Source organism: Lepisosteus platostomus, chromosome 9 (genome assembly GCF_059453375.1).
Source record: "Lepisosteus platostomus isolate fLepPlt1 chromosome 9, fLepPlt1.hap1, whole genome shotgun sequence".
NCBI classification, from domain to species: Eukaryota; Metazoa; Chordata; class Actinopteri; order Semionotiformes; family Lepisosteidae; genus Lepisosteus; species Lepisosteus platostomus.
The window spans coordinates 333571-359214 of record NC_142619.1 but is presented as its reverse complement, the minus strand read 5'-3'; the positions used below and the strand labels follow the sequence as shown (position 1 = coordinate 359214).

The 25644-nt window shown below is 50.2% G+C and overlaps 2 protein-coding genes and 1 long non-coding RNA gene across 4 annotated transcripts in view; 2 read left to right on the top strand and 1 right to left on the bottom strand.

The window, feature by feature from the left end:
* Positions 1-3123: 3123 nt before the first annotated feature.
* On the top strand, positions 3124-13647 carry LOC148654210 (uncharacterized). Its single transcript, XM_088646626.1, has 6 exons — positions 3124-4496; positions 8403-8497; positions 10806-10874; positions 11901-11952; positions 12207-12243; positions 13502-13647. Exons 1-6 carry the CDS (start codon positions 3563-3565, stop codon positions 13536-13538), a joined length of 1224 nt encoding a protein of 407 aa, XP_088502752.1. The 5' UTR covers positions 3124-3562; the 3' UTR covers positions 13539-13647.
* A 5003-nt stretch (positions 13648-18650) lies between these two features.
* On the bottom strand, positions 18651-19936 carry LOC148654209 (uncharacterized). Its single transcript, XR_015941436.1, has 2 exons — positions 19799-19936; positions 18651-19186 (listed from the first exon to the last, which is right to left on the bottom strand). It is a non-coding gene; the product is annotated as an uncharacterized LOC148654209 (long non-coding RNA).
* A 12-nt stretch (positions 19937-19948) lies between these two features.
* Positions 19949-25644, top strand: part of trpm4a (transient receptor potential cation channel, subfamily M, member 4a) — a 28486-nt gene continuing 22790 nt past the window's right edge. Inside the window, exon 1 of one of the 2 annotated variants that reach the window (XM_088646623.1) lies at positions 19949-20189. In XM_088646623.1, the coding sequence (XP_088502749.1) occupies positions 20088-20189 (102 nt within the window). In that variant the 5' untranslated portion in view covers positions 19949-20087. The remainder of the gene's footprint in view (positions 20190-25644) is intronic. The other variant, XM_088646624.1, reaches the window with a different exon arrangement.

Genomic DNA, 25644 nt, shown 5'->3' with positions numbered 1-25644 from the left:
AGTGGGTGGGTGTGTGAGCGTGTGTGTGTAAGAGTGTGGCAGTGTGTGTGTGTGTGAGCATGTGTGTGTGAGAGTGTGGCTGTGGGTGTGTGTGTGTGTGGCAGTGGGGGGGTGTGTATGTGTGGCAGTGGGTTTGTGAGTGGCAGTGGGTGTGTGTGTGTGGCAGTGGGGGTGTGTGTGAGTGTGTGAGTGTGGCAGTGGGTTTGTGTGGCAGTGGGTTTGTGAGTGGCAGTGGGTGTGTGTGGCAGTGTGTGTGTGTGTGAGAGAGAGTGTGGCAGTGGGTGGGTGTGTGAGAGTGTGTGTGTGAGTGTGTGTGTGTGAGTGTGTGTGTGGCAGTGGGTGGGTGTGTGAGTGTGTGTGTGTGAGAGTGTGGCAGTGGGTGTGAGTGTGTGTGTGAGAGAGAGTGTGGCAGTGGGTGTGTGAGTGTGTGTGTGTGAGTGTGTGTGTGTGTGTGTGTGTGTGTGTGTGTGTGTGTGTGTGTGTGTGTGTGAGAGTGTGGCAGTGTGAGAGTGTGTTCAGGGATGGATCAGCTCCTTCTATAAATACCCCAGAGCTCCTCTCTGCCCCTGCTGTCCTGCTCTCAGGTTTCAGCAACGCTGCAGTCTGGGTGCAGAACTCCGCGCAGCTGGCTGGGACCGAGGGTCTGTGTCCCAGAGAGGTGCTGTCAACGGCCTGCGGGTCATTTTTAGAGTTTTCCGATCAGCAGACCCCACACCCCTGCTCTCTGTGTGCAGCTCCTTTCCTCTGTCTCCACTTCAATGGCACGTTCACCTGTGGGAGGCTCACTGTGCCACAGCCTCAGGTAGCCTCTGGCCAGCAGTGTCCTCGGTTCTGACACACTGCAGGACACAGCGAGACCCAGCACACACTGCTGTGATCAGCAGAACTCTAACATGCAGGACAGTTCTTACACCTGAACCACTTGACAGTTAACCTCCTGTATAATAAGACTGGACCTGAACCACCGGTACCAGCTGTCCTGCTGGTCTAACAAAACTGAACCTGAAACCTGAACCACTGGACCAGCTGTCCTGCTGGTCTAACAAAACTGGACGTGAACCCTGAACCAGCTGTCCTGCTGGTCTAACAAAACTGGACGTGAACCCTGAACCACTGGACCAGCTGTCCTGCTGGTCTAACAAAACTGGACGTGAACCCTGAACCAGCTGTCCTGCTGGTCTAACAAGACTGGACCTGAACCACTGGACCAGCTGTCCTGCTGGTCTAACAAAACTGGACGTGAACCCTGAACCAGCTGTCCTGCTGGTCTAACAGGACTGGACCTGAACCACTGGACCAGCTGTCCTGCTGGTCTAACAAGACTGGACCTGAACCACTGGACCAGCTGTCCTGCTGGTCTAACAAGACTGGACCTGAACCACTGGACCAGCTGGCTTTCAGAGAGCTTGCTGACAGTCACTACACGCTGACACAAATACAGGCTCTCTCTCAGTGACAGCTCTTCAGGGTGACAGATAAGGAGATAATTCAGAGGGAGTCAAGTTTCCCTGTCCAGCAGATTTTAATGAGAATTCTTATTACACAAAGAGAGAGAGAAGCAAATTTGAGTGAACTGAGAGAGAGCTTGGGGAGAGACAAGGAGGGAGGGGAGAGCGAGGGGCGACACAGACCAGCACCGCTGACGACACACAGAACCGAGCCGTCCAGAACCAACACAGCACCAGCACCGCTAACGACACACAGAACCGAGCACAGCGTGACACAGACCAGCCCCTCTGACCGACACACAGAACTGAGTCGTCCAGAACTGACACAGACCAGCACCGCTAACGACACACAGAACTGAGTCGTCCAGAACCGACACAGACCAGCACCGCTGATCGACACTCTGTCATTAGGCCATTAGGTGGGTCTGTCAGCAGTTAATTGATCCCAGGATGTTATCCAGCTGTTTTCTGAATGAAGCCAGGATATCAGGTTCAGCCACATGGCTGGACAGCTTATTCCACACTCCCAGCTGAGCAGCACTCCTGATTGAGAGACACAGAATCATGCTGATGACCTCTTTGGGATTTTCAATAATGTTTTGTGCTTTGATGTGAATTCACTGAGATTCATTGATTTTACCCTTGGCTTTACTATAATAAGCACTGCTTTTACCCTTATCTCACTGGGCTTTACTGCACTGTGCTGTACCTTTACCCTGATGTCACCAGGGTGTGCTACACTGTACTGTGCTTTTACCCTGATCTCACCAGGCTGTGCTGCACTGTACTGTACCTTTACCCTGATGTCACCAGGCCGTGCTGCACTGTACTGTGCTTTTACCCTGATCTCACTGGGCTTTACTGTACTGAGCTTTTACCCTGGGTGACTTGACCGCTTGAGACCCGACCCAGGTGCACTAGGGAGAATCTGAGGAGCATACCCCAGGCTGGGGAAGGTCCTTGGCTCTGATTAATCTGAGAGATTGCCACTATTGTGTCAGAGGCTTCTCATAGAGCATAGTGAGACCTAATTACTGAGACCTTACTGAGAGGTCTAATCTCTTTGTTGTGTTTGTGCTCTGATTTTACTGTATTTGACTAAACCGTAATTTGCGTTCACAGTTAATGATCCTGTTCACTCCGATTCCCGTGGCTGTTTCATTGTGATTTCCCTGCGGACTCCTGCCCCGTCCTGCTCTTTCACCAAGCCTTCTCCACGCTGCAGTGTTGTGAGAACAAGACGACGCCTGTTCCCTGGGCGGGCGTGGGAGGGAAGAGGAGAGGGAAGGGGCTCAGGGACACGGAGACGCAGAAAGACAGGGACTGAGGAAGGAAGACGGATGGGACAAAGCTGCTGCTGAAGGTCATATTACGCTGGGCTTGTCCAGCAGTGTTTTCACACAGGCTTTAAATAAGCCAGCCAGCACTGCAGTGACACAGCCTGCTATTAAAACCCCCCGTCCTGCCTCTCTCCACGCTCAAATATGGTCTTCAGCACCCCCCCTGCAGCCACTCCCCACCCCATGGCTGAACCCGAGCTTTTGATGAGTCGGGAGAAATGAAAATAAAGCGCCTTCTCTCCCCGTGCCCAGCGGCCATTGGCCGGCCGCTCTGGGGAATCTCCATGTGTGGCCGTCAATCAGGCAGCGCCTGCCCTCGGCTGCCCCGCCAGCGCGCAGCTCCCCCAGTCCTGCTCCAGTCCCCCTGCGAGACGGTCGAGGCTCCCAGCCGTTGGCCCGATTGGGAAACACAGCGACGCTCGAGTCACTCAGGAAGCTCTCCTGACGGGAGGCTCCTCGGATGCTGGAATATCGACTTTGTGTCTGTTTTTTCTCACCAAGAAATTAGTGCAGGAGGCACAAGAGTGGGCTTTTTCTGGAGTTGGAATATTTGGGAAGTGACTGTGGGAGAACGTATCGTGGATTTCTGAGTTCCCCTTTTCCTTGCCCCTCCTCCAGACCATCCCCTTTCTGGACGTGTGGCGGCCTGTGGCTCTGAAGCTCCTCACGGTGACTCTTGTCTTTATCCTGGGAGAGCTCTGGGAGGTTTGCTGGCTGTGAGCCTGTGGAGGTGGGACCATTTTCTCTCTCTTCCTCTCTTTTCATCTCCCAGCAATGGCCTCCTACAAGACTTGGCTGCTGGGGCTGCTGCTGGCTCTGTTGTGCTCCGTCCACACACCCACGGGTCCAGGAGTGAAAGCACAACGGCAGGGTGAAGACAATGAAAGCAACGGCGATGAGCATCACGTAGACGACGACGATGACGACCATGATGACGACAGTAAAGAGAACGACGATGACGATGACGAAGACGACAAAGACGATGACGACGACGATGATGACGACGATGACGATGACGACGACGACGATGACGACGACGACGACGATGACGACGACGACGACGACGACGATGACGACGACGACGATGATGATGACAAAGATGATGATGACGACGACGACGATGATGATGACGATGACGATGATGATGACAAAGATGACGATGATGATGACAAAGATGATGATGACGACGATGATGATGATGACGATGACGATGATGATGACAAAGATGACGATGATGATGACAAAGATGATGATGACGACGACGATGACGACGATGACGATGATGATGACAAAGATGATGATGACGATGACGACGATGATGATGATGACAAAGATGATGATGACGACGATGACGATGATGACGACGATGATGATGACAAAGATGACGATGACGACGATGATGATGATGATGACGATGATGCCAAACATGAAGACGACGACGATGATGACGACGATGATGATGATGACGACGATGATGACGACGACGACGATGATGACGATGATGCCAAACATGAAGATGACGACGATGATGATGACGACGACGACGATGATGATGGCAAACATGATGATGACGATGATGATGAAGACGACGACAATGATGATGAGGACGATGATGACGAGGACGACGATGATGACGATGACGACGATGATGACAGTAAAGAGGACCACCACCATGATGATGATGATGATGATGATGACGATGAAGAAGGTAACTAACTGTTCTTAAACTCAGGTTAAGGCTGAACTAGGGATCACTTTGTGTTGTTTGTGACTGAAACCCCTTGAGCCCCTTATGCCCCTGTTGGCTGTCTCTGGACCCACACACCCAGCTCAGGTGTCTCTGAGTCCCCCGCTCCCTCCAGCTCTCTCCCTTCAGCTCAAGAAATGCTCAACGCTCGGCGGCAACAAAGGGGCCATTTTCTCTGGCCCAGACGGGAGAGGTGAGCAGATCTGGATTACAAAGGTGTCTTTTCACTCTGGATCAGACTTTTTCTACTGGGATGAACTGGTGACAGCTGGGATGAACTGGGACTTTGCAAACAAAACACAAACATAAGAATCTTGTTATCTTTTAGAATTGGCAGATCAAATCTCTCTTCAAAAGTATTTCTCTTTTTCTAAGAGACATAGAGAAGGCTGCATGTTCATGTTTCTAACTGTATAAGAGGATGTTGGTGGAACATTTCTCCGACAGGAGTCGGCTGTGTCCCTCTTCATTTTGAGGATTAACTCTCTTTATTTATTTGGAAAAGAAATAAAACACAAATAGGAAAAGGAATGTTAAAACAACAGGTCAATTGAGCTGTGTGTTGTACAGGATGGAAATGGATTTTTTAAATTAAACATATCTCTTTGCTTAATGTCATTTGGTTTTGGATTAGCATGACTTATTTCTTTTTTCTTTTGGCTGCTTGTATGATGAATATATTTGTTCTGCACAAGACCAGTTCAGACCCTCTGCCTCTGTTCATTACCAGTTTCTCCACTAGGCTCAGTGGGCTGAGGGCTGTCAGTTCTCTCCCAGATCTCTCTCTCTCACTCCTGCCACCCGAATTTTACTTTCCCTGCTCTGTGTCGGCACAGCGTCTTGCTCAAAGCAGACTCCCCTCTCCCTGTCCGTCCTCAATCTGCTTCCCTGCTCGTCCCTCAGCCCTTTACCACCCCTGGGTGCCCCTCAGGGACAGGAATGGCTCAGACTGGACCGGAATAGAAACCCCTGTTGGGAGTTTTCAGGCTGCCAGGTTTCATCACTCTGAAATGGGCCTGAAACACTGTGGGCTGTCGGTGTGATTCCCCTTGTACAGCGGTCTGATCCACTCCGTGTTCTGTCAGCTGTTTTCTGTCGTACAGAACCCAGCAGTAGGGTCTGGAGACCACAAGCTTGCTCGTATGCTTGTGGCTGAAGTAGTATTTCACATTGTAGTAATGCCCTTGTGTGTTGTAGGTTTCTAGGGTCAAGCAGTGAACCCTGGAATGGATCAGCACTCTGTCCAGAGCTAGCCTGATCAGTACGTTCAAAGTACAGCTGCCTTAACCTATAGAGATTCAGCTTATAAACCACAAAACTGTTCCCTTTTGGCCTTATAGAACATTCTTTAATTTGAATAAAGTGAAACTATAATCTCGATCTCTTCTGGGAAGCTGGAACAGTGATGTTATTACACTGTGGTCTGTGCAGGTGTGATGTAGCTGATCTGTGTGCAGTTCCTGTCACAGTGCCTGTGGTTTTATTGGTTCTGTGGGCACCGTGTCTGAATTTATCTCTCTGAGGAGTTATGGAGCCAGGGCACAGCTGACATTTGGTGGTGTGAAGTAGGTTAAAGAGGACAACTTAGAAGATGATACAAGCAATAGAGACAGTAACTGAATATACAAAGGAAAATCAACTTTAATGCCTCAAAATGCCCCACAAACCCAAAATATAAGAAGGGGTGAAAGTTCTGCATTGTCTCTGTTGCACCTGATCTAATGTTTTTCCTTATTTCTGTACATAGTGCATTAAATTGACATTGTTTATGGAAATAAATTGTACTAACTCTTCACGAATTTCACCTGAAACTCACAAACTCACACCTGCAATGTGTGATCAGACAGACCTGCTTTTTCAATACCTGATATTAAAAAAAAATGACAAAGCTGCTAACTGCCTCCCTCTAGCGGGGGTTCAGCAGTATTACTTTACCAATTTCAGTGCTGTTCAGTGCCCGTGTGTGACCTACCTGCCAGTAATACCAGTCATATAACAACCATGATGTTATTAATAAATGTGTTATTAACCCTTTCTGCAGTCTCCTGCATGAGGCCCATGTCTTGTTCTTTTCTCCCACGACAGCTCAAACTCATTACCTTACTTGAGTCACACTCAACCTGTCATCTGACCTGTCTACTAAAATAAATTGTCTTTAATGAATTATTTTAATGTAACTTAAAAAATCAGATAGTAACCAACCCAAGCCAAAAGTGTTTATATCCGGTATAGAACACAAGTCTTGCACAAAGCCAGATCCCACCACCTGATGCAAGTGCTGATTCAGCTCAGGAAACATGAGGTCACACCGTGTGACTTTTTGAAATGGCCATTATAGCTCGTTAGAGACTGATGATTGTCCCGGGGTGAACTGCAGGACTGCAGAACTGCCAGCTCTTTATTTGTGCAGGTCCTGCTTCCCCACGAGTCCCCTGACTATCCAGGACTTCAGTCTCTCAGATCACTCAGATAGCTGAGTCGGTTCTGTCTTAGGATCTTCAGAACGTTTGCCGTGAGTCTGAGAGGTCCCCAGCAGTCCAGCTGAATGAGAGACCTTGTACGGGCTGCTTCTTCTCAGCTGTCCTCTTCCTCAAGTGGACCAGTTACCTCCTCTCTCACCTGTGAAAGTGGATTATTTTGTTAAAAGCCATCGATCCTGGTACACTTCCATTAGTTATTATTCTTTTTCCTTTATGAATCTGATTCAGCTTCCGATCACTTTGCACAGTCCAGTCAAGTGAGAGAGAAGCACATCTGTCTCACCTCTGTGCCATCGGGCCAGACTGGATCTGTACCATCTCAGTGCCCCGTCTGTATCTGTCAGAGGACTCAGTGACACACCTCCTGTTCCACAGGGTGATCAGTGAGAGACTAGAGAGTAGAGGAGTTTCTTGCCGTATGTACACGTATATTGGGATTCTTAATTCTGATCTCTTGGGACAGACACCACAGGACGTAGACAGTACATTACAAACATAATAAATAATAACAACAGGAACAATACATGTTGTGGGACACTAAACATGTACTGTAGTAGTGAGAAAAGAAAAAAAAACATGGTAGACCATGCAAAAAGCATGCAGATGTGTATTGAGTTGATCATCCCCTGTCCCACAGGATAACTGTTCACAGTTCAACAGTTCAACACACTGCACAACTACACACATTCTGCAGGACTCCCTTGGGTCTGAAAACAACAGCTATTTTGAAGAACTCTGGTACTGTAGTGTCTTTAAAACATGGGACCAGGAGACCGATTCCCAACCACAGGAACATGCAGAGCAGTCCGGGCCAGCCCGTGAAGAGAGGGGTTCTGTCCAGTCCGACTCGTGAAGAGAGGGTTCTGACCAGCCCGTGAAGAGAGGGGTTCTGTCCAGTCTGTCTCGTGAAGAGAGAGGTTCTGACCAGCTTGTGAAGAGAGGGGTCCTGTCCAGTCTGACTCATGAAGAGAGGGGTTCTGACCAGCCCGTGTAGAGAATGTTTTGTCCAGTCCAACTCGGATCTAGCCCGAACCCGTCTTCACATTGAAACTGTACCTTGTGTGCTCCTCAAGCTCCTTTGGTTGCTTCTAGTGAGTTGATCTCAGGACCTCATGCAGTTATTTCCTGAATGAAGTCATTATTTACACAATCTATAGCTTGTTCCTGACCCCTACCACTCTTTGTGTAATGAGTGCAATTCACTTCTCCTATTCCGTTCGTTCCTGTAAAAGACAACAGGCTTTTTCAGGTTCCCATGCTGTGATGATAAAGAAAGCATGACTTAATTCATGCTCTCTGGTTTGTTTAAAACTACATTAGCATTGTCTGTTCTGTGATAAAGCAAGGACTTCACTAGGCTGCGGCTGATTGTGACCCCTTTTTGTAGATGATGATGACGACGATGACGATGACGAAGATGAAGACGAAGAGGAGGAAGAATACCAGGAAGGTTCACTCTGCAGTTACTGCTCTTTCTGTGAGGTAAGAGTCACTCCTCCAGGCCTCCATACTCATCCCAGAAAACTCAAAACCCAAACCTATGAGCCTCCACACCCCCAGATCTCTGTCTCCCCAAAAACAGACCTACACCCCTAGATCTCTGTCTCCCAAACTCAAACCCACACCCCTAGATCTCTGTCTCCCCAAACACAGACCCACACCCCCCGATCTCTGTCTCCCAAACTCAAATCCACACCCCTAGATCTCTGTCTCCCCAAACACAGACCCACACCCCCCGATCTCTGTCTCCCCAAACACAGGCCCACACCCCCCGATCTCTGTCTCCCCAAACACAGGCCCACACCCCCCGATCTCTGTCTCCCCAAACACAGGCCCACACCCCCAGATCTCTGTCTCCCCAAACACAGGCCCACACCCCTAGATCTCTGTCTCCCCAAACACAGACCCACACCCCCCGATCTCTGTCTCCCCAAACACAGACCCACACCCCCCGATCTCTGTCTCCCCAAACACAGACCCACACCCCCAGATCTCTGTCTCCCCAAACACAGACCCACACCCCTAGATCTCTGTCTCCCCAAACACAGACCCACACCCCCAGATCTCTGTCTCCCCAAACACAGACCCACACCCCTAGATCTCTGTCTCCCCAAACACAGACCCACACCCCCAGATCTCTGTCTCCCCAAACACAGACCCACACCCCTAGATCTCTGTCTACCCAAACACAGACACACACCCCCAGATCTCTGTCTCCCCAAACACAGACCCACACCCCTAGATCTCTGTCTCCCCAAACGCAGGCCCATACCCCCAGATCTCTGTCTCCCCAAACGCAGACCCACACCCCCAGATCTCTGTCTCCCCAAACACAGACCCACACCCCTAGATCTCTGTCTACCCAAACACAGACACACACCCCCAGATCTCTGTCTCCCCAAACACAGACCCACACCCCTAGATCTCTGTCTCCCCAAACACAGACCCACACCCCTAGATCTCTGTCTCCCCAAACACAGGCCCACACCCCCAGATCTCTGTCTCCCCAAACACAGTCCCACACCCCTAGATCTCTGTCTCCCCAAACACAGGCCCACACCCCCCGATCTCTGTCTCCCCAAACACAGACCCACACCCCTAGATCTCTGTCTCCCCAAACACAGACCCACACCCCCAGATCTCTGTCTCCCCAAACACAGACCCACACCCCCAGATCTCTGTCTCCCCAAACACAGACACACACCCCTAGATCTCTGTCTCCCCAAACACAGACACACACCCCTAGATCTCTGTCTCCCCAAACACAGACCCACACCCCCAGATCTCTGTCTCCCCAAACACAGACCCACACCCCTAGATCTCTGTCTCCCCAAACACAGACCCACACCCCCAGATCTCTGTCTCCCCAAACACAGACCCACACCCCTAGATCTCTGTCTACCCAAACACAGACACACACCCCCAGATCTCTGTCTCCCCAAACACAGACCCACACCCCTAGATCTCTGTCTCCCCAAATGCAGGCCCACACCCCCAGATCTCTGTCTCCCCAAACACAGACCCACACCCCCAGATCTCTGTCTCCCCAAACACAGACCCACACCCCTAGATCTCTGTCTACCCAAACACAGACACACACCCCCAGATCTCTGTCTCCCCAAACACAGACCCACACCCCTAGATCTCTGTCTCCCAAACTCAAATCCACACCCCCAGATCTCTGTCTCCCCAAACACAGACCCACACCCCCCGATCTCTGTCTCCCAAACTCAAATCCACACCCCCAGATCTCTGTCTCCCCAAACACAGACCCACACCCCCAGATCTCTGTCTCCCCAAACACAGACCCACACCCCTAGATCTCTGTCTCCCCAAACGCAGGCCCACACCCCCAGATCTCTGTCTCCCCAAACACAGACCCACACCCCCAGATCTCTGTCTCCCCAAACACAGACCCACACCCCTAGATCTCTGTCTACCCAAACACAGACACACACCCCCAGATCTTTGTCTCCCCAAACACAGACCCACACCCCTAGATCTCTGTCTCCCAAACTCAAATCCACACCCCCAGATCTCTGTCTCCCCAAACACAGACCCACACCCCCCGATCTCTGTCTCCCAAACTCAAATCCACACCCCCAGATCTCTGTCTCCCCAAACACAGACCCACACCCCCAGATCTCTGTCTCCCCAAACACAGACCCACACCCCTAGATCTCTGTCTCCCCAAACACAGACCCACACCCCCAGATCTCTGTCTCCCCAAACACAGACCCACACCATGTTCTTTTTGACTCCTCCCTGTGTCTCTCCACCTCTCTCCCAGCACTGCGATGAGTGTGACAAGTGCCCGTGTCCCGAGGGGGACAAGTCGGCGCACTGTGAGCACTGCCATGTGAGTCTGCTCTCCCCTCCCTCACCGCTGACAGCCACCAGCTCACCTCAGCTTCACCAGAGAGAAGCACAGCACAGCGCAGGAGAGCCCAGTGAGATCAGGGTGAAGATACAGCACAGCGCAGTAGAGCCCAGTGAGATCAGGGTGAAAAAACAGCACAGCGCAGGAGAGCCCAGTGAGATCAGGGTGAAAAAACAGCACAGCGCAGGAGAGCCCAGTGAGATCAGGGTGAAGATACAGCACAGCGCAGTAGAGCCCAGTGAGATCAGGGTGAAGATACAGCACAGCGCAGGAGAGCCCAGTGAGATCAGGGTGAAAAAACAGCACAGCGCAGTAGAGCCCAGTGAGATCAGGGTGAAGATACAGCACAGCGCAGTAGAGCCCAGTGAGATCAGGGTGAAGATACAGCACAGCGCAGGAGAGCCCAGTGAGATCAGGGTGAAAAAACAGCACAGCGCAGGAGAGCCCAGTGAGATCAGGGTGAAAAAACAGCACAGCGCAGGAGAACCCAGTGAGATCAGGGTGAAGATACAGCACAGTGCAGTACAGTCCAGTGAGATCAGGATGAAAAACACAGCACATTGCAGTACAGTCCAGTGAGATCAGGGTGAAAGCACAGTACAGTGCAGTAAAACCCAATGAGATCAGGGTAAAACTGAAGTATAATCAAAGAATCACAGTGAATTCAAAGTAAGGTAAAACACAGTATTGTAAATCCCCAAGATACCACAGTCATGGTAAAAACACAGCAAAAGTGGAGTGAAACCTTAGTAAAAGCAAAATAATACATGATAATAATTATGCAGAATCATTTTGATGTCCCTTATTTATATATCCTGGTACTCTCACCAACAGTAAAAAGCTTATCAACTCATTTATATTTGGAGACACTGATTCTTCGTAGAATCTTATGGTAGGAGTATCTGTATTCCGATTATTAGTATTATAACCAACTATTTAGAACAAGAAGTCATGAGCGTATTTATTAAACCCTCCCCCCCGTCTCACTCTGCCTCTCTTTCCCAGGTGTGTAATTTCTGCAATGTCTGTCCAGTATGTGACACTGTCTGCAAGCCAGGTGAGTCAACAGGCAGAGTGCAGTCCTGGTTTCCAGGGATACAGGGTATTCTGGGAAACCAGAGCTGGGCACTCAGGGTCTGTGTGTCTGAAGAGTTGTCAGAAAGCCTCTGAATTCTAGGAATTCTCTGAGAATGAGTTGGGAGGCCTCTATCAAACACAGAGCTGCTCTTTGGGGTGGTGGGTGGGACATAATCACTGACTCCAACATCGGCTGCTCTGGTCTGACCTGTCCTGTGCTCTCTGCCTCCCCAGGTGGATACGTCGATGAGCTCACTGGGACCCTCTATCAGTAAGCTTTTGCCTTTTTCCTCTCTAACACTTTTCTTATGCAAGTTTACTATGATTTTTGAAATTGTTTTAAAATCACATTAAGGTGTAGTAAAGCATGATGAAATCACAGTAAATTGTAGTAAACAGGACAAGGCAGGCAGAGAGTTATGTGTCAGCATTCAGATCTCTGTTTTCATGAAGAAGCACAGGAAAAGCGCTGATACTTCTGAGAAAGCTCTCACCAAACTCACAGGAGGAACCCGAATGCCTGGAAAAGCTGGTTTGGAATGTCAGATGTAATGATTAAGGATATCTGTTGCCACACAGTCTTCCGTGTGTGACTGTGCCTGACCAGCTTGGGTGAAGTCTCTCAGGTGGGGTCACTGGTGCAGAATGATCACTGCGTGTCTCCCAGGTGGGGCCAATGGTGCAGAATGATCACTGTGTGTCTCCCAGGTGGGGTCACTGGTGCAGAATGATCCCTGTATGTCACTCAGGCTGGGGTCACTGGTTTAGAATGATCACTGTGTGTCTCCCAGGTGAGACTACTGGTGCAGAATGATCACTGTGTGTCTCCCAGGTCGGGTGACTGGTGCAGAATGATCACTGTGTGTCTCCCAGGTGGGGTCACTGGTGCAGAATGATCACTGTGTGTCTCCCAGGTGAGACTACTGGTGCAGAATGATCACTGTGTGTCTCCCAGGTCGGGTGACTGGTGCAGAATGATCACTGTGTGTCTCCCAGGTGGGGTCACTGGTGCAGAATGATCACTGTGTGTCTCCCAGGCTGGGTTACTGGTGCAGAATGATCGCTGTGTGTCTCCCAGGTGGGGTCACTGGTGCAGAATGATCACTGTGTGTCTCCCAGGTCGGGTGACTGGTGCAGAATGATCACTGTGTGTCTCCCAGGTGGGGTCACTGGTGCAGAATGATCACTGTGTGTCTCCCAGGCTGGGTTACTGGTGCAGAATGATCACTGTGTGTCTCCCAGGTGGGGTCACTGGTGCAGAATGATCACTGTGTGTCTCCCAGGTGGGGTCACTGGTGCAGAATGATCACTGTGTGTCTCCCAGGCTGGGTTACTGGTGCAGAATGATCACTGTGTGTCTCCCAGGTGGGGCTGCTCTTCAGTGCGGCATGAACTGGGTCTCCTCCTGTGTGTGAATCTCTTTAGGGTCTTTATGAGTTAAAACACGAGAAAAATCCAAACCTTGTGACCTTTGTTATTCGTCTCAACGAGCTCCCTTCCCCTGCTGACGGCCCGCTCCTCTCTTGCAGGACGGTAGCGAATGTCTTTGATGAGCCTGGAAACTGAGACTGCCACTGTGTGGCCGGAGGAGGCACTGCAGGAGGGGTGTTTGGGGCAGGTGGGGGGGAGGGGGTCAATCGGAGTGAAAGAAATAAAAGAGAGAAACAAGATCTTATTCCTGAATGAATGAGTCATGAATGAGAAGGGAAGGGAAAGCAGAACTCGTTCACATGAAATCCAGGCCGAATCCCCTATAGAAGAGCTGCTGCTTCATGAGGTCCCACGGAAAATAGACACTCTCCGTGTCACACGGAAGACATATTCCACTGAAGGAAAGACAGGAGGAACTGTTTCTACAGATCTCAATAAGAAAATAAAAATACGACTATGAGTTCACCGACGAGCACTAGAGCTCCATGGTTAGATGGTTGTACTGGGATTAAGCCTGTGCGGCCGCGAGTCTCTGCTGCCCCCCTGTGGTGACGTGTGGTGCTGGCCTGACTCCTGGGAACCGGCTTCCAGAAGCTGCTGAGGAAGTAAATACCCGCCACACCTCCGCTCGGCGGGGCAGCCCCACACGTGAACAGCCGCGTTTTTTTTTTTACTCTGACTGCAACTTGCCCTGTTCCAGGAATCCCTCAGCACAGGGTAAATAATTCAGAGCTTCTCACGAGGCAGAGAGGCGGAGCAGTGGGCCGGCTCCCCGGACGGCCGCGGTGAACGGCGGTTTGACCTCAAGCTGCAGCTCCTGGCCGGCGTGCACACACAGACACACCTCTGTACTGACATCCACAGCCCTGGCCAAGCAGGGGCGTCTCTGCACGCAGGGAGACGAGCCTCCCCCACGCGACACTGATTAATGCACCACTGTCTAGTTGTCAGAACCCCTCTGGGGAGGGGGGCTCTCTGCAGGGTCAGGTAAGTGCTGTGAAGGAGCAACTGAGTACCCTACGACCCCTGTCAGCTCACCCACGGGAGACACTGGGGGCTGCTGTAGAAAAGTAACATTGTAAACCTTCAGCTACCAACGTCACGTCACACGTGTTCAGGGGAATTTCTCCTCGCTGTCGCTCACACGGCGTCCCCTTCGCCGCTGCAGCAGAGGCAGCTGTGTTACTGAGACAGAGGGACAATCAGGTAGTCCTGACTTGATTTAGTCCATCTGTAGCAAAGAGATGGTATTTGTGCGCTGCTCTGGGGAGCTCAGCTGGGGTTTCACTGGCTGCGCTCCTCGCCTGCCGGTGTCGCAATCAGGGCGAGTCTGGGGGCGGCGGGAGCGACGGACCTCGGCGAGACGAGACGGAACACGTTTTGTGGAAGTTTTCACACCAGCAGGTCCAGGGTGAAACACAGCAGACAAAGCAGAAAAAGCAGAAAAAGCAATAAAACCATAATAGCTGTATCGAAAAGAACAATATTTCTTTTCGGACCGCGGAGACCCAGCGATGATCTGCAGGTAGAGAACATGATTCTGCATGTTGCCTGCCTGCTGTGACACGCACACACCGTGGAAGAGCGCGGGGTCAGGTTACACAGAGCGCTGCCTGTTCTCCCGGCTCAGCACGGCCCGTCAGACGCCGTTCACACCCGAGCAGCTCTTCTGTCGTCAGGCTGCAGGCCAGACCGCAGTTAGCAGGAATTGCGCCTTGTGTTTCAGCCTGGTGATCTAAACATGCTATTGTTCAGTTCCTGGAAGCCGCTGGCGTCAGGTTATACAGCCGGACTGCAGCGCACAAAGGACTGGATTTCTGCACTGCAGTTAAAACAGGGTGGAGGCCAGCTCAGTTCTTAGCGTTCCCACGGTTTGAGATATGGCACACGAATGATAATTTATTACTGGAATCCACCACAATCCAGGGGGAGAAACTGTATGTAAACTGAGTGAAATTGCCCTCTCCGGGTAATTAAAGTCCCTCTCCGGTGTCCTCTGGCCTTGTTCTGTTTCAGAAAGCTGTGGCACGCGAAGCTGCCATCCTGCAGCCACAGCGATGCTCTCCTGGGGTCTGTGAGCAGAGCCAGAGTTACATCAAAGAGCTGTTGGTTTACCTAAGAAATCTCCACACCTGAAGTTGCTTTTACTCAGATCACAAGGTGAAGTTAGGGCTTAGCCAACAGCTGACAGCAACCAAACCCATTTCACACAGCATGGCGTCTTGGCCAACAGCCTGTCTGCCTGTAACAAACATGCAAAACACATCTGAACACTATAATATGGGTGTGCCTTCATCACGGACCTTATTAGCTTGTTGATAAAAGCAGAACCATTTTCTGATTTCCTGTCCAATTATTCTGACACCCCTGGGGAAATACTCTCTTGTGGGGTCACCCCAGGACCCAGGGACAGCTGACCAGCTGCCAGACCAGTGGGCTTCATGGACGAACTGCTGATGGCAAGTATCTAGACCCTCAAACTAACAACTGGCACAGGATAAAGAGGATGGCGCTATCACAATCCTCACCTTGAGCAACTTAATGATACAAGTAAAATACTGCTAATAAAAGTCGTGTGCAGAGTGAAATGATAAGCCTTTCTTGAACACCTGTCCAGCCCTGGTGCTGAAGGGCTCTGCTGTCTTACAAAGTCATTGCAGACCTGCAGGACCAGGACTGGAATCCCTGCCTGGAGTTCTGACTGGGTCATGGAGGAGTGGAGACCTGCAAACACACAGACCTCAAGGACCAGGACTGCTTACGTGTACAGAAATTTCACACTGGTGCCAGTGTTTTTGTGTACAGCTGCAGAGGTCTCTGTGGAAGAGTCTGTACTGCTGCTTGCTGGGATTAATCTATGGTCTGTGAGCTGAATGTGGGAGCCAGTCATTTTACCCCCAGCTGCACTGACTTTTACACTGGGGTTACCAGTCGATTCTGAGAGCAGTGGAGTCTCTCGGTGTGGCGACTGCAGATCTATTCACACCCCTTCCTGCTGCTTTCCCTCTTCCTCAGAAATACAGGCGGGTTCTCTTCAGCGTCTAGTGTTTCATGTCCATGTCCAGACCTGAGCTTGGGCGGGAGGGCCTGCCTACAGCGCAGGAACCTTTCACACAGAGAGGAGGGAGTGTCAGCGAGGAATGCTGCACCCTGATTGCAGCCTGCACACAGCTTGTGTACAGCGGTGCAGGAAGTGTGGACACAGTGTTTAAACTGAACCTACCTGCAGGGGAAAAAAAATATTCAAAAGAGCCTCTGAAGACCTTAATTAGGGCTGGTAAACAATGGCTGTCCCCAGGTGTTTTCTGTTCCGGGACACAGACTGCAGATGAACTCAAGATTAGAAGAACAGAAATGATTCAATTCTTAATAAAGAAATTCTCCTTATTGATTTTTAATCCACCCAATGCAATACATGTGGCTGCAGTAGTGCCAGCACGAGCAGGAGTGTGGGGGAGGTGATCAGTAGACTAGATCTTCAGGTGTCAGTGTGAACAGGAGTGTGGGGGAGGTGATCAGTACTGTAGATCTTCAGGTGTCAGTGTGATCAGGAGTGTGGAGGAGGTGATCAGTACTGTAGATCTCCAGGTGTCAGTGTGAGCAGGAGTGTGGAGGAGGTGATCAGTACTGTAGATCTCCAGGTGTCAGTGTGAGCAGGAGTGTGGAGGAGGTGATCAGTACTGTAGATCTCCAGGTGTCAGTGTAAACAGGAGTGTGGAGGAGGTGATCAGTACTGTAGATCTCCAGGTGTCAGTGTGAGCAGGAGTGTGGAGGAGGTGATCAGTACTGTAGATCTCCAGGTGTCAGTGTGAGCAGGAGTGTGGAGGAGGTGATCAGTACTGTAGATCTCCAGGTGTCAGTGTGAGCAGGAGTGTGGAGGAGGTGATCAGTACTGTAGATCTCCAGGTGTCAGTGTAAACAGGAGTGTGGAGGAGGTGATCAGTACTGTAGATCTCCAGGTGTCAGTGTGAGCAGGAGTGTGGAGGAGGTGATCAGTACTGTAGATCTCCAGGTGTCAGTGTAAACAGGAGTGTGGAGGAGGTGATCAGTACTGTAGATCTCCAGGTGTCAGTGTGAGCAGGAGTGTGGAGGAGGTGATCAGTACTGTAGATCTTCAGGTGTCAGTGTGAGCAGGAGTGTGGGGGAGGTGATCAGTAGACTAGATCTTCAGGTGTCAGTGTGAGCAGGAGTGTGGAGGAGGTGATCAGTACTGTAGATCTCCAGGTGTCAGTGTGAGCAGGAGTGTGGAGGAGGTGATCAGTACTGTAGATCTCCAGGTGTCAGTGTAAACAGGAGTGTGGGGGAGGTGATCAGTACTGTAGATCTCCAGGTGTCAGTGTGAACAGGAGTGTGGAGGAGGTGATCAGTACTGTAGATCTTCAGGTGTCAGTGTGAGCAGGAGTGTGGAGGAGGTGATCAGTACTGTAGATCTCCAGGTGTCAGTGTAAACAGGAGTGTGGAGGAGGTGATCAGTACTGTAGATCTCCAGGTGTCAGTGTGAGCAGGAGTGTGGAGGAGGTGATCAGTACTGTAGATCTCCAGGTGTCAGTGTAAACAGGAGTGTGGAGGAGGTGATCAGTACTGTAGATCTCCAGGTGTCAGTGTGAGCAGGAGTGTGGAGGAGGTGATCAGTACTGTAGATCTCCAGGTGTCAGTGTGAGCAGGAGTGTGGAGGAGGTGATCAGTACTGTAGATCTTCAGGTGTCAGTGTGAGCAGGAGTGTGGGGGAGGTGATCAGTAGACTAGATCTTCAGGTGTCAGTGTGAGCAGGAGTGTGGAGGAGGTGATCAGTACTGTAGATCTCCAGGTGTCAGTGTGAGCAGGAGTGTGGAGGAGGTGATCAGTACTGTAGATCTCCAGGTGTCAGTGTGAGCAGGAGTGTGGAGGAGGTGATCAGTACTGTAGATCTCCAGGTGTCAGTGTAAACAGGAGTGTGGGGGAGGTGATCAGTACTGTAGATCTCCAGGTGTCAGTGTGAACAGGAGTGTGGAGGAGGCGATCAGTACTGTAGATCTTCAGGTGTCAGTGTGATCAGGAGTGTGGAGGAGGTGATCAGTAGACTAGATCTTCAGGTGTCAGTGTGAGCAGGAGTGTGGGGGATGAGATAAGAACATTGTTTCTATTTAAACATTTGTATTTTGTTTTCGGTCGTTTTAAAAATACATTTGTATTCACAAAAAGCAGACATGGAAGAAGAATGTAAAATACCTTCCAGCAGTGCGTCATTAAACAGCCTAGCAGAACGGATTGTCAAAATTCTGATTTATGCTCAGATATAATGTGTCTGGGATCGAGACGATCTTTGTTCAAAGATACACAACACGTCTGTGCGTTACGCTCGGCAAGGTCTGTTCCAGTCAACATGTGAAGCCGGGACACTGTAGGTGGACCCAGACGAGTTTCTCCGGATCCTCCCCGCGTGCGGTGTAGATTCCAGATGGGACGGCTCCGTATCCCACAGACCGCGCCAGCACGTTGGATTTCCGTTGCTGAAAGCCAAGGCTTGGTGGAAAAGAGTCCGGCAGCAGAGGGGCACGGTGACAGGACATCCCCTGGCCCAGTTATCGCTCTGACTGGTTCTCATTGGCCGGACTGACCCCCGGACACTCAGCGTCCAGCACCGAGACTTCATCCCGCCAGCTGTCTGGGAGCGAATGATCAGAAAGCACAGGGCTGCTCTCGCTGCCCAGGCACTGCTGAGGGGGTCTGGCACGGAGTCGAGAAACGCAGCCCGGACTGGTGCTCCTTAGGGTCCTCCGTTGCTCATTTGTCATCTTTCAGTACTGGTGGAAAGTAGCGTACAAACTAATTAACTAAAGATGAAATAATCTATTAAATATGTACTGGTCAGTTAAGACTACTGTCATAATGGTCTGGACATGTGTTCTGCGATATTTTCACACAGTGAAAAGGTGTATTAAACTAGTAAAAAGTAAGTTAAGTTAATTGAACATATTACTATTTTTATACTCCCCATCTCGAAACCTTCGCTCATCTGATTCTGGTCTCCTATCTGCCCCCCAAGCCCGCCTGCACCCTCGGGGTGACAGGGCTTCTCCAGCTGCACCCCAAAACTCTGGACCTCTATTCCCCCCTGAGCTCTTTCAAATCCAGACTCAAACCCTTTTTTTATCTGGTTCTGTGTCGGCTGCCCCTTTGCTTTCCTGCTGTATTAAACCCTTAGTGTAATTGTGTAATTTTTTCTTACCTTAAAGCGCTTTGAGAACACTTTCAGAGGCTTTATATAAACTAAAGGGTTACGGTTAGGTGAGAGGAAGGTCGGAATAATTCTTCCGCTTCCTCATCCGACAGTCGGCATTGTTGTCTAATTACCCAGCTTATTAGGAATTATAACGCTGTACTACATCAAAGCAGTTGACACTGTCAGGTATTACCGTTAATTCTGCTTTATTGTCATCAGTTCCTCTTGTGAGAGCGACAGACTCTCGGTGAACAACTCTTCCTGCCCTGTGCGCCTCTATCATCGTCACTCTTAGTTTGAATTTCGAAGATTTTCTTTTTCTGTTCTTACCTTCCCCTCTCTTCCTACCGCCACACCCTCCGAGCGGGCCGGGCTTCTCTGTGGGCCGGGCGTGGAGGAGGCGAGACCGAGGGAGGTCCGGGAAGCGCCCGCACTGAGGCACAGAGCCGTGGCCGAGGCGCAGCGCACGGACTCCGGGCGCCATGAGAATCGCGGACAAGGAGAAGGACGGTGCCGGTGCCGGTGCCGGAGTCGGAGCCGGAGTCGGAGTGCAGGCAGGCGCCAAGAACGGCTCCACTAACCAGGTAAGGACACAGGTGAACGCCAGGAGACGGGAAACCTTCCGCTCTTCCGCAGGTGCCGCTGGTCTCGGCGCTGTGGGTGTTCCCCCCCACTGGGGAGCGCACTTGTGCGTGGGTCTCGGGTAGAACCCACAGGTGTGTGAGTGTGTTTCAAGAAACTAGCTGTGTTGCTGTACAACGGGCTTTCGTTTCAAGACGACTTACTTCAGCGCCGAATGAAACAAGAACACCCCCCCCCCCCCCTTGTTTATAATTGGGAGAGCCAAACCAGTCATACCAGTTTGGGGGGTGACCAGGCAAATTGGGGGAAGGGGGGAGTTAAAAGATTATAATACACCTTCCCCTTTACCGAGACAACTCGGATAGTAAGCAGAGCCGTGATCAGTCTCATGACCCCAGCATGTGTCTCAGTCCCAGGAAAGTGCTGCCTGCGGCTCTGCAGACTCTAATATAAACCCCTTGTTGTCAGACGCCTTTCTCTGGTCTTGCTGTGGCTCTCAGTGGTGTGGTTTGGCTCATTGGAGGGGCAGCCTGAACAGCACCGAGTCACTGCAGGGCAGTGCGGCACAGGTTCGAGTCGGGAGCTGCGTCAGCAGGCATGTGCTGCACAGGAACAAGTGAAGAGAAGAAAGGAAACGCAACGTTTCGGCCGTGGAAGAAGATGAAGGCTCCACAGCCGAAACACTGTTTCCCTTCTTCTCTTCCAGCAGGAATAAACGTATAACTTGCTCCAGTGCAGCACATATACAAGCTTCTTCCATCTAGCGCCTTGCGTGGCTCCGATCATAGGCTGCCACAAACATAAACCAATTACAAAATAAGCTGTTGAAAACAAGAAAATCTGATAGTTTAAAAACCCCTGAGAGCGAACCTGCTGTCTGAACTTGCTGTTTTCTCTGAGCCTTTTTCGCAAGGTCTTGTACATCTGATTTCTCCAGGCCATCACTTCCGTAAAGGTACAGAGACCTAGAAAATACCTCAGAGTCTGGTTAGAAATTAACTCGGTAATTAGTTCAACTGTAACGGCGGGTTGTGTGGAAGTTAGACCCTCCAGGAGTTAGAAACCTCTGTCTAACATGATGTGGATGACGGTCCCACACATATACAAAGGGATGGTGTCTCCTGGACAAGCGTGCTTACTGAGGCTGAAGGCACCTGGAGCTGTCCGGATACTCCCTGGACTTCTTTCAAAATAAAGCCAGTTTTTGCTCTGTGTGGAGCTGCAAACACAGTAGTAACTTGTGCTCGCATTTGTTCCTTGGCTGAATTGTGTAGCTGGAGTCGTCACTTAGGCTTGACTGATAGATCTAACACAAAGTTACAGCTATTCAAACTACTATTATTATTATAAAATTTTTATAACATTGTTAAAGAGAACCCACAATCGAGACTGCTTTCCAGTTAGAAGTGTGGCTGTAGAGAAGTTTGGGGCATCCAGTAAGACTGATGTTGTAATTTTAACAGTTTTAGAGATTAATCAATGAATTAAATTTACGACAGTGAAGGTTTACATATTTACAAACTATATGCCATAGTTAATTAGTCTAAACAGTATATTCGTATACCACAGCAGTCGGTGGAATCAAAACCAGTTTAATACTTTTACCAACAGGCTCACCCAACCTTTAAGACCGGACTGAAGTTCAGTAAAGACCGAGTGGTTCACTGTATTGAAAGCAGCCCAATGGTCCGTGTTGAAAGTATGGTACAGTAACATGGATAGAGTAACGTGCTATTAAAACAGTGCTATACTGAACTTTCAGGACTGCCTCAAACTCTGTACGTCCGACAGAAGGAACGTCAGCCCTACATCCATACACCAAGCTAAACTGACAGTAATGACTGTCTGACTGCATTCTCCATCATTGTGTTGGGTTTCATGGACTTTACTGTGAGTGAAATAAGATAAGATCACTTTATTAGCCATATACAAATATTTTATATTAGGAATTTGTCTTTTCGCAGACCCCAACTTGCTCTCCATGAGACACACACACAGGGAGAGAAGCTGGGGGTCAGAGCGCAGGGTCAGCCATTTATACGGCGCCCCTGGAGCAGCTGGGGTTCAGGGCCTTGCTCAGGGGCCCAACAGAGTAGGATTCCTCTGCCGGCTGTGGGATTCGAACCGGCAACCTTCCAGCCACAGATCCTGAGCCACAGAGCCACCAAACCGCCCCAAATCTTTAACTAACTACATTTTACTCTGTACCTACCATAATGATTAGTAAAACATTGTCTTTACCTTGCTGTTATCATGATTGTACTGTGCTTTACTGAGATTCTACCATGATTTCCCTGCCCTGTATATGGTGAGACAGTGGGAACAGCCCGAGCATCTGCACTGCTGGCAGTACGGGCAGCTGGAGCTGAGCTGTCTGCCCAGTTGTACTCTGCACTCGTCTGGTACTGTCTTGCTGCCTGCTCCCAGGACCAGATTGCTGCATCGTGTGACACTGTCTTCTTTTTTTTCATGTGGAGCCCAAATGCGTTCTGTGACTCTGAGTCTGTGATGGGTTTCAATACTCAGTTAAACACACTTTTCTATCTAGAACACACTTTTTTATCTTAAGCAGCAGGGGGCAGTAGGAGTGCTAAATTGAGGTTAGGGGACTATTTATAACAGGTTGTTGGTTCAAGTGCCTCATGAGGCATGAGGCTACTCTGCACCCTAAAATCAGATCCCTTGTGTCCCTGGGTTTGAACCTGCAGTGGGCGTGACCGAGGAGGTCCTGTGCCCACTGCATTGTGCGTCTCCTGCTCTGTTTGCACTGGCGCTCCCTTGCAGCCAGACTGCTTGAGGGCAGGGATCAGCTTCCTCTGCGGAGCTGCAGGTGAGCTCGTTTAGTGAACACGCAGTAATTGGCTGACAAATTTTGTGTCATTTTCTGCCAGCAGCCATATCACCCTGCAACTCACAACTGGCAACCCACTGGATCTCAATAGGTGTGAACCTGGTCAGTACCTGGATGGGAGACTCCTGGGAAAGCTAAGGCTGCTGCTGGAAGAGGTGTTAGTGGGGCCAGTAGGGGGCGCTCACCCTGCAGTCCATGTGGGTCCTAATGCCCCAGTATAGTGATGGGGACACTATACTGTAAACAGGCGCTTTCCTTTGGATGAGACGTCAAACCGAGGTCCTGACTCTCTGTGGTCATGAACAATCCCAGGGTGTCTCTCGAGAAGAGTAGGGGTGTTACCCCAGTGTCCTGGCCAAATTTCCCCCTGGCCTTTACCCATCATGGCCTCCTAATAGCCCCCCTCTCTGAACTGGCTCCATCCCTCTGCTCTCCTCCCACTGAGAGCTGGTGTGTGTGAGAGGACTGGAGCATCATCCAGGTGGGGGTGGAGGGGATCCCCATGACCAGTAAAGACCTTTGAGTGGAGTGTCCACAAAAAAGCGCTATCTAGCTTTAAAGAATTATAATAATAAAAATAATATTATTTTGAACTTTGGGGTGAATTGAGAAGTCAGCAGCAGAGCAACACATTTTCATGTCGTGCAGTGCAATGTTTTTCAGTGTCTCTTGCGTCGCGTCTCGGCTGTCGCAGACAAGCTGAGACTCGAGCTCCTCATTCCTCAGGCAGGCTGCGTGCTTCGGCCAGAACAGGCGGACCTGCCTGCGTACAAGGACAGGAGGAACACTCCTATATCAACACAGATAAACACACGCAACACAGTCTGATCGTGCTAGCCAGCTCAGAGTCAGAATTTGGAGAAAGAATCAGACTGAATACTTCTTTTGGGGTACACTGAAAGCTAAGAACTGCCAATCCACCTGTCTAGCTCTGCCAGTTGCTAACAGGTGGTTAAACACAGGGTCTCATCCAGAGGTTTCTTGAAAGTCCGCTTTATCAACATGACCAGGCTGTGACCCCTTTGTGTTTCAGTGTTGGTGCTGGACCAGTCCATTGGGCTGACTGGGGCAGTACCCAAGAGAGTTCTGGACCCCTGAATCACCTCTGCTCAGAAATAAGTCCAAACAGACTGTTGGAGAGCTGTGTAGAAGCGTGTTGCTCTGGCCTGGAGGTGCGGTCTCTGGTCAGCGGTCTGCAGTCACTGGGGATGGATGACCTCGCCCGTGTGGCCTGTTGTCCCAGGTCCTGTTTGAAAGAATCTGGGCATGTGAACATATTTAACACTTGGAGTAAAACGTGCTTGTTGCCAACACACTGTTCTGGTTAACTTTCTCAGTTAGTCCTTTTAGCATAGCTCTGCGGGACTTCAGAACTGACAGAGGAATTAACAATGTTTTTTAACTGTTTCGCCCTCTGAAGCTGCTGGGAGATTTTAAATTGACTAATTGTAAGCTACTTGAAATCTGATGCTTTCTGAGCCAACAAAAACGAATGAGAAAAAAAAGTGTTTGTGTCTGTAATCATAAAATGAAGTGCTCCAGTTTGAGACAGGTTGGCTGTGTTATAAGTCCCTTGCCAAGTCTGTAATGATTGATCATTGGAGCCCTGTAGGAAAGACAATAATAATGATAATTTGGCCTGGACGTCGTGGAGCCACTGGTGTCCAAAAGTGGGCTGAATAGTGTCTTTCCTGTGACCTGTGTCCAGTTCACTCTGCTTGTGTAAGGAAGAGAAGCTCATATCGCCATTACTTTCAGCGTTAAACGGAGACTGGGTGATGCTGTCCCTCTGTTCCACCGGCTCCTTGCAGAAGAAGAGATTCCAAATGGAGCACCTGTGTGGATCATCATCCAGTCTCTTACTGACAGGAAGTCGCATCCAACCCCAGAGCCGATCCTTTTCAAATGTTGGAGAATGAGAATGTTAATAACTTACTAGAAGCAGGAACTGGAGCTTAAACCAGCGACATCCAGAAACCCTGGAAAGGGTGGGAAAAAGGTCCAGCGTTCCCAGTGAAGAGCTGGGACAGCCTAGTCTGTCGTGTTTGTACCTCTCCATCGATCCATCCCGAAAGCGTTGACTAAGAAAGAAAAAAACGTTTTGGCAAATGACTAGGGCAGCAGTAATTTAGAGTCTGTGGGCTTATTTATATGAACGCAAATATCAACTTTGATTTATCATGGTGTCCCAGTGAAGTGGAGCACAGGAGCAACAGGAAACCCAGAACATGGAAAGGAATCAAGCTGCTGGGACTTGTTCTCGGTCTCTCACGAACCTCCCAGCAGTAAAGTCACTGGCTCATTCCATCCCTGGTACCGGCTCGAGCAACACAGGAAGGACCGATCAGGATCCAGAGAGCTGCTCCAGGACACGAACTGCCTGCACTGCTGAGGCTTGCCTGATGGAGGGCTGACTTGTGGCCAGGCACACTTTCTGAACAGCAAGCATCTGTGCTGGGATGAAACCAGGGTCAGAGTTGTGATGTCATGCTTCCTGAGCTGGTGATGTACTTGCCGTCCTCTGGGTGAAGTCATCCTTGCGTGTACGGAGTGATCTTTTCTCTTGGTTTCAGCTCGGTTCCTCCCACCACGCGCTGCTGTTTTAG

Bases quoted from the DNA above. Each gene is read 5' to 3' on its own strand.
- LOC148654210 (XM_088646626.1), top strand. From the start codon at position 3,563: ATGGCCTCCTACAAGACTTGGCTGCTGGGGCTGCTGCTGGCTCTGTTG. The intron at 10,875-11,900 runs GTGAGTCTGCTC...TCTCTTTCCCAG, and splicing joins CGCACTGTGAGCACTGCCAT to GTGTGTAATTTCTGCAATGT. The intron at 11,953-12,206 runs GTGAGTCAACAG...CTGCCTCCCCAG, and splicing joins TGACACTGTCTGCAAGCCAG to GTGGATACGTCGATGAGCTC.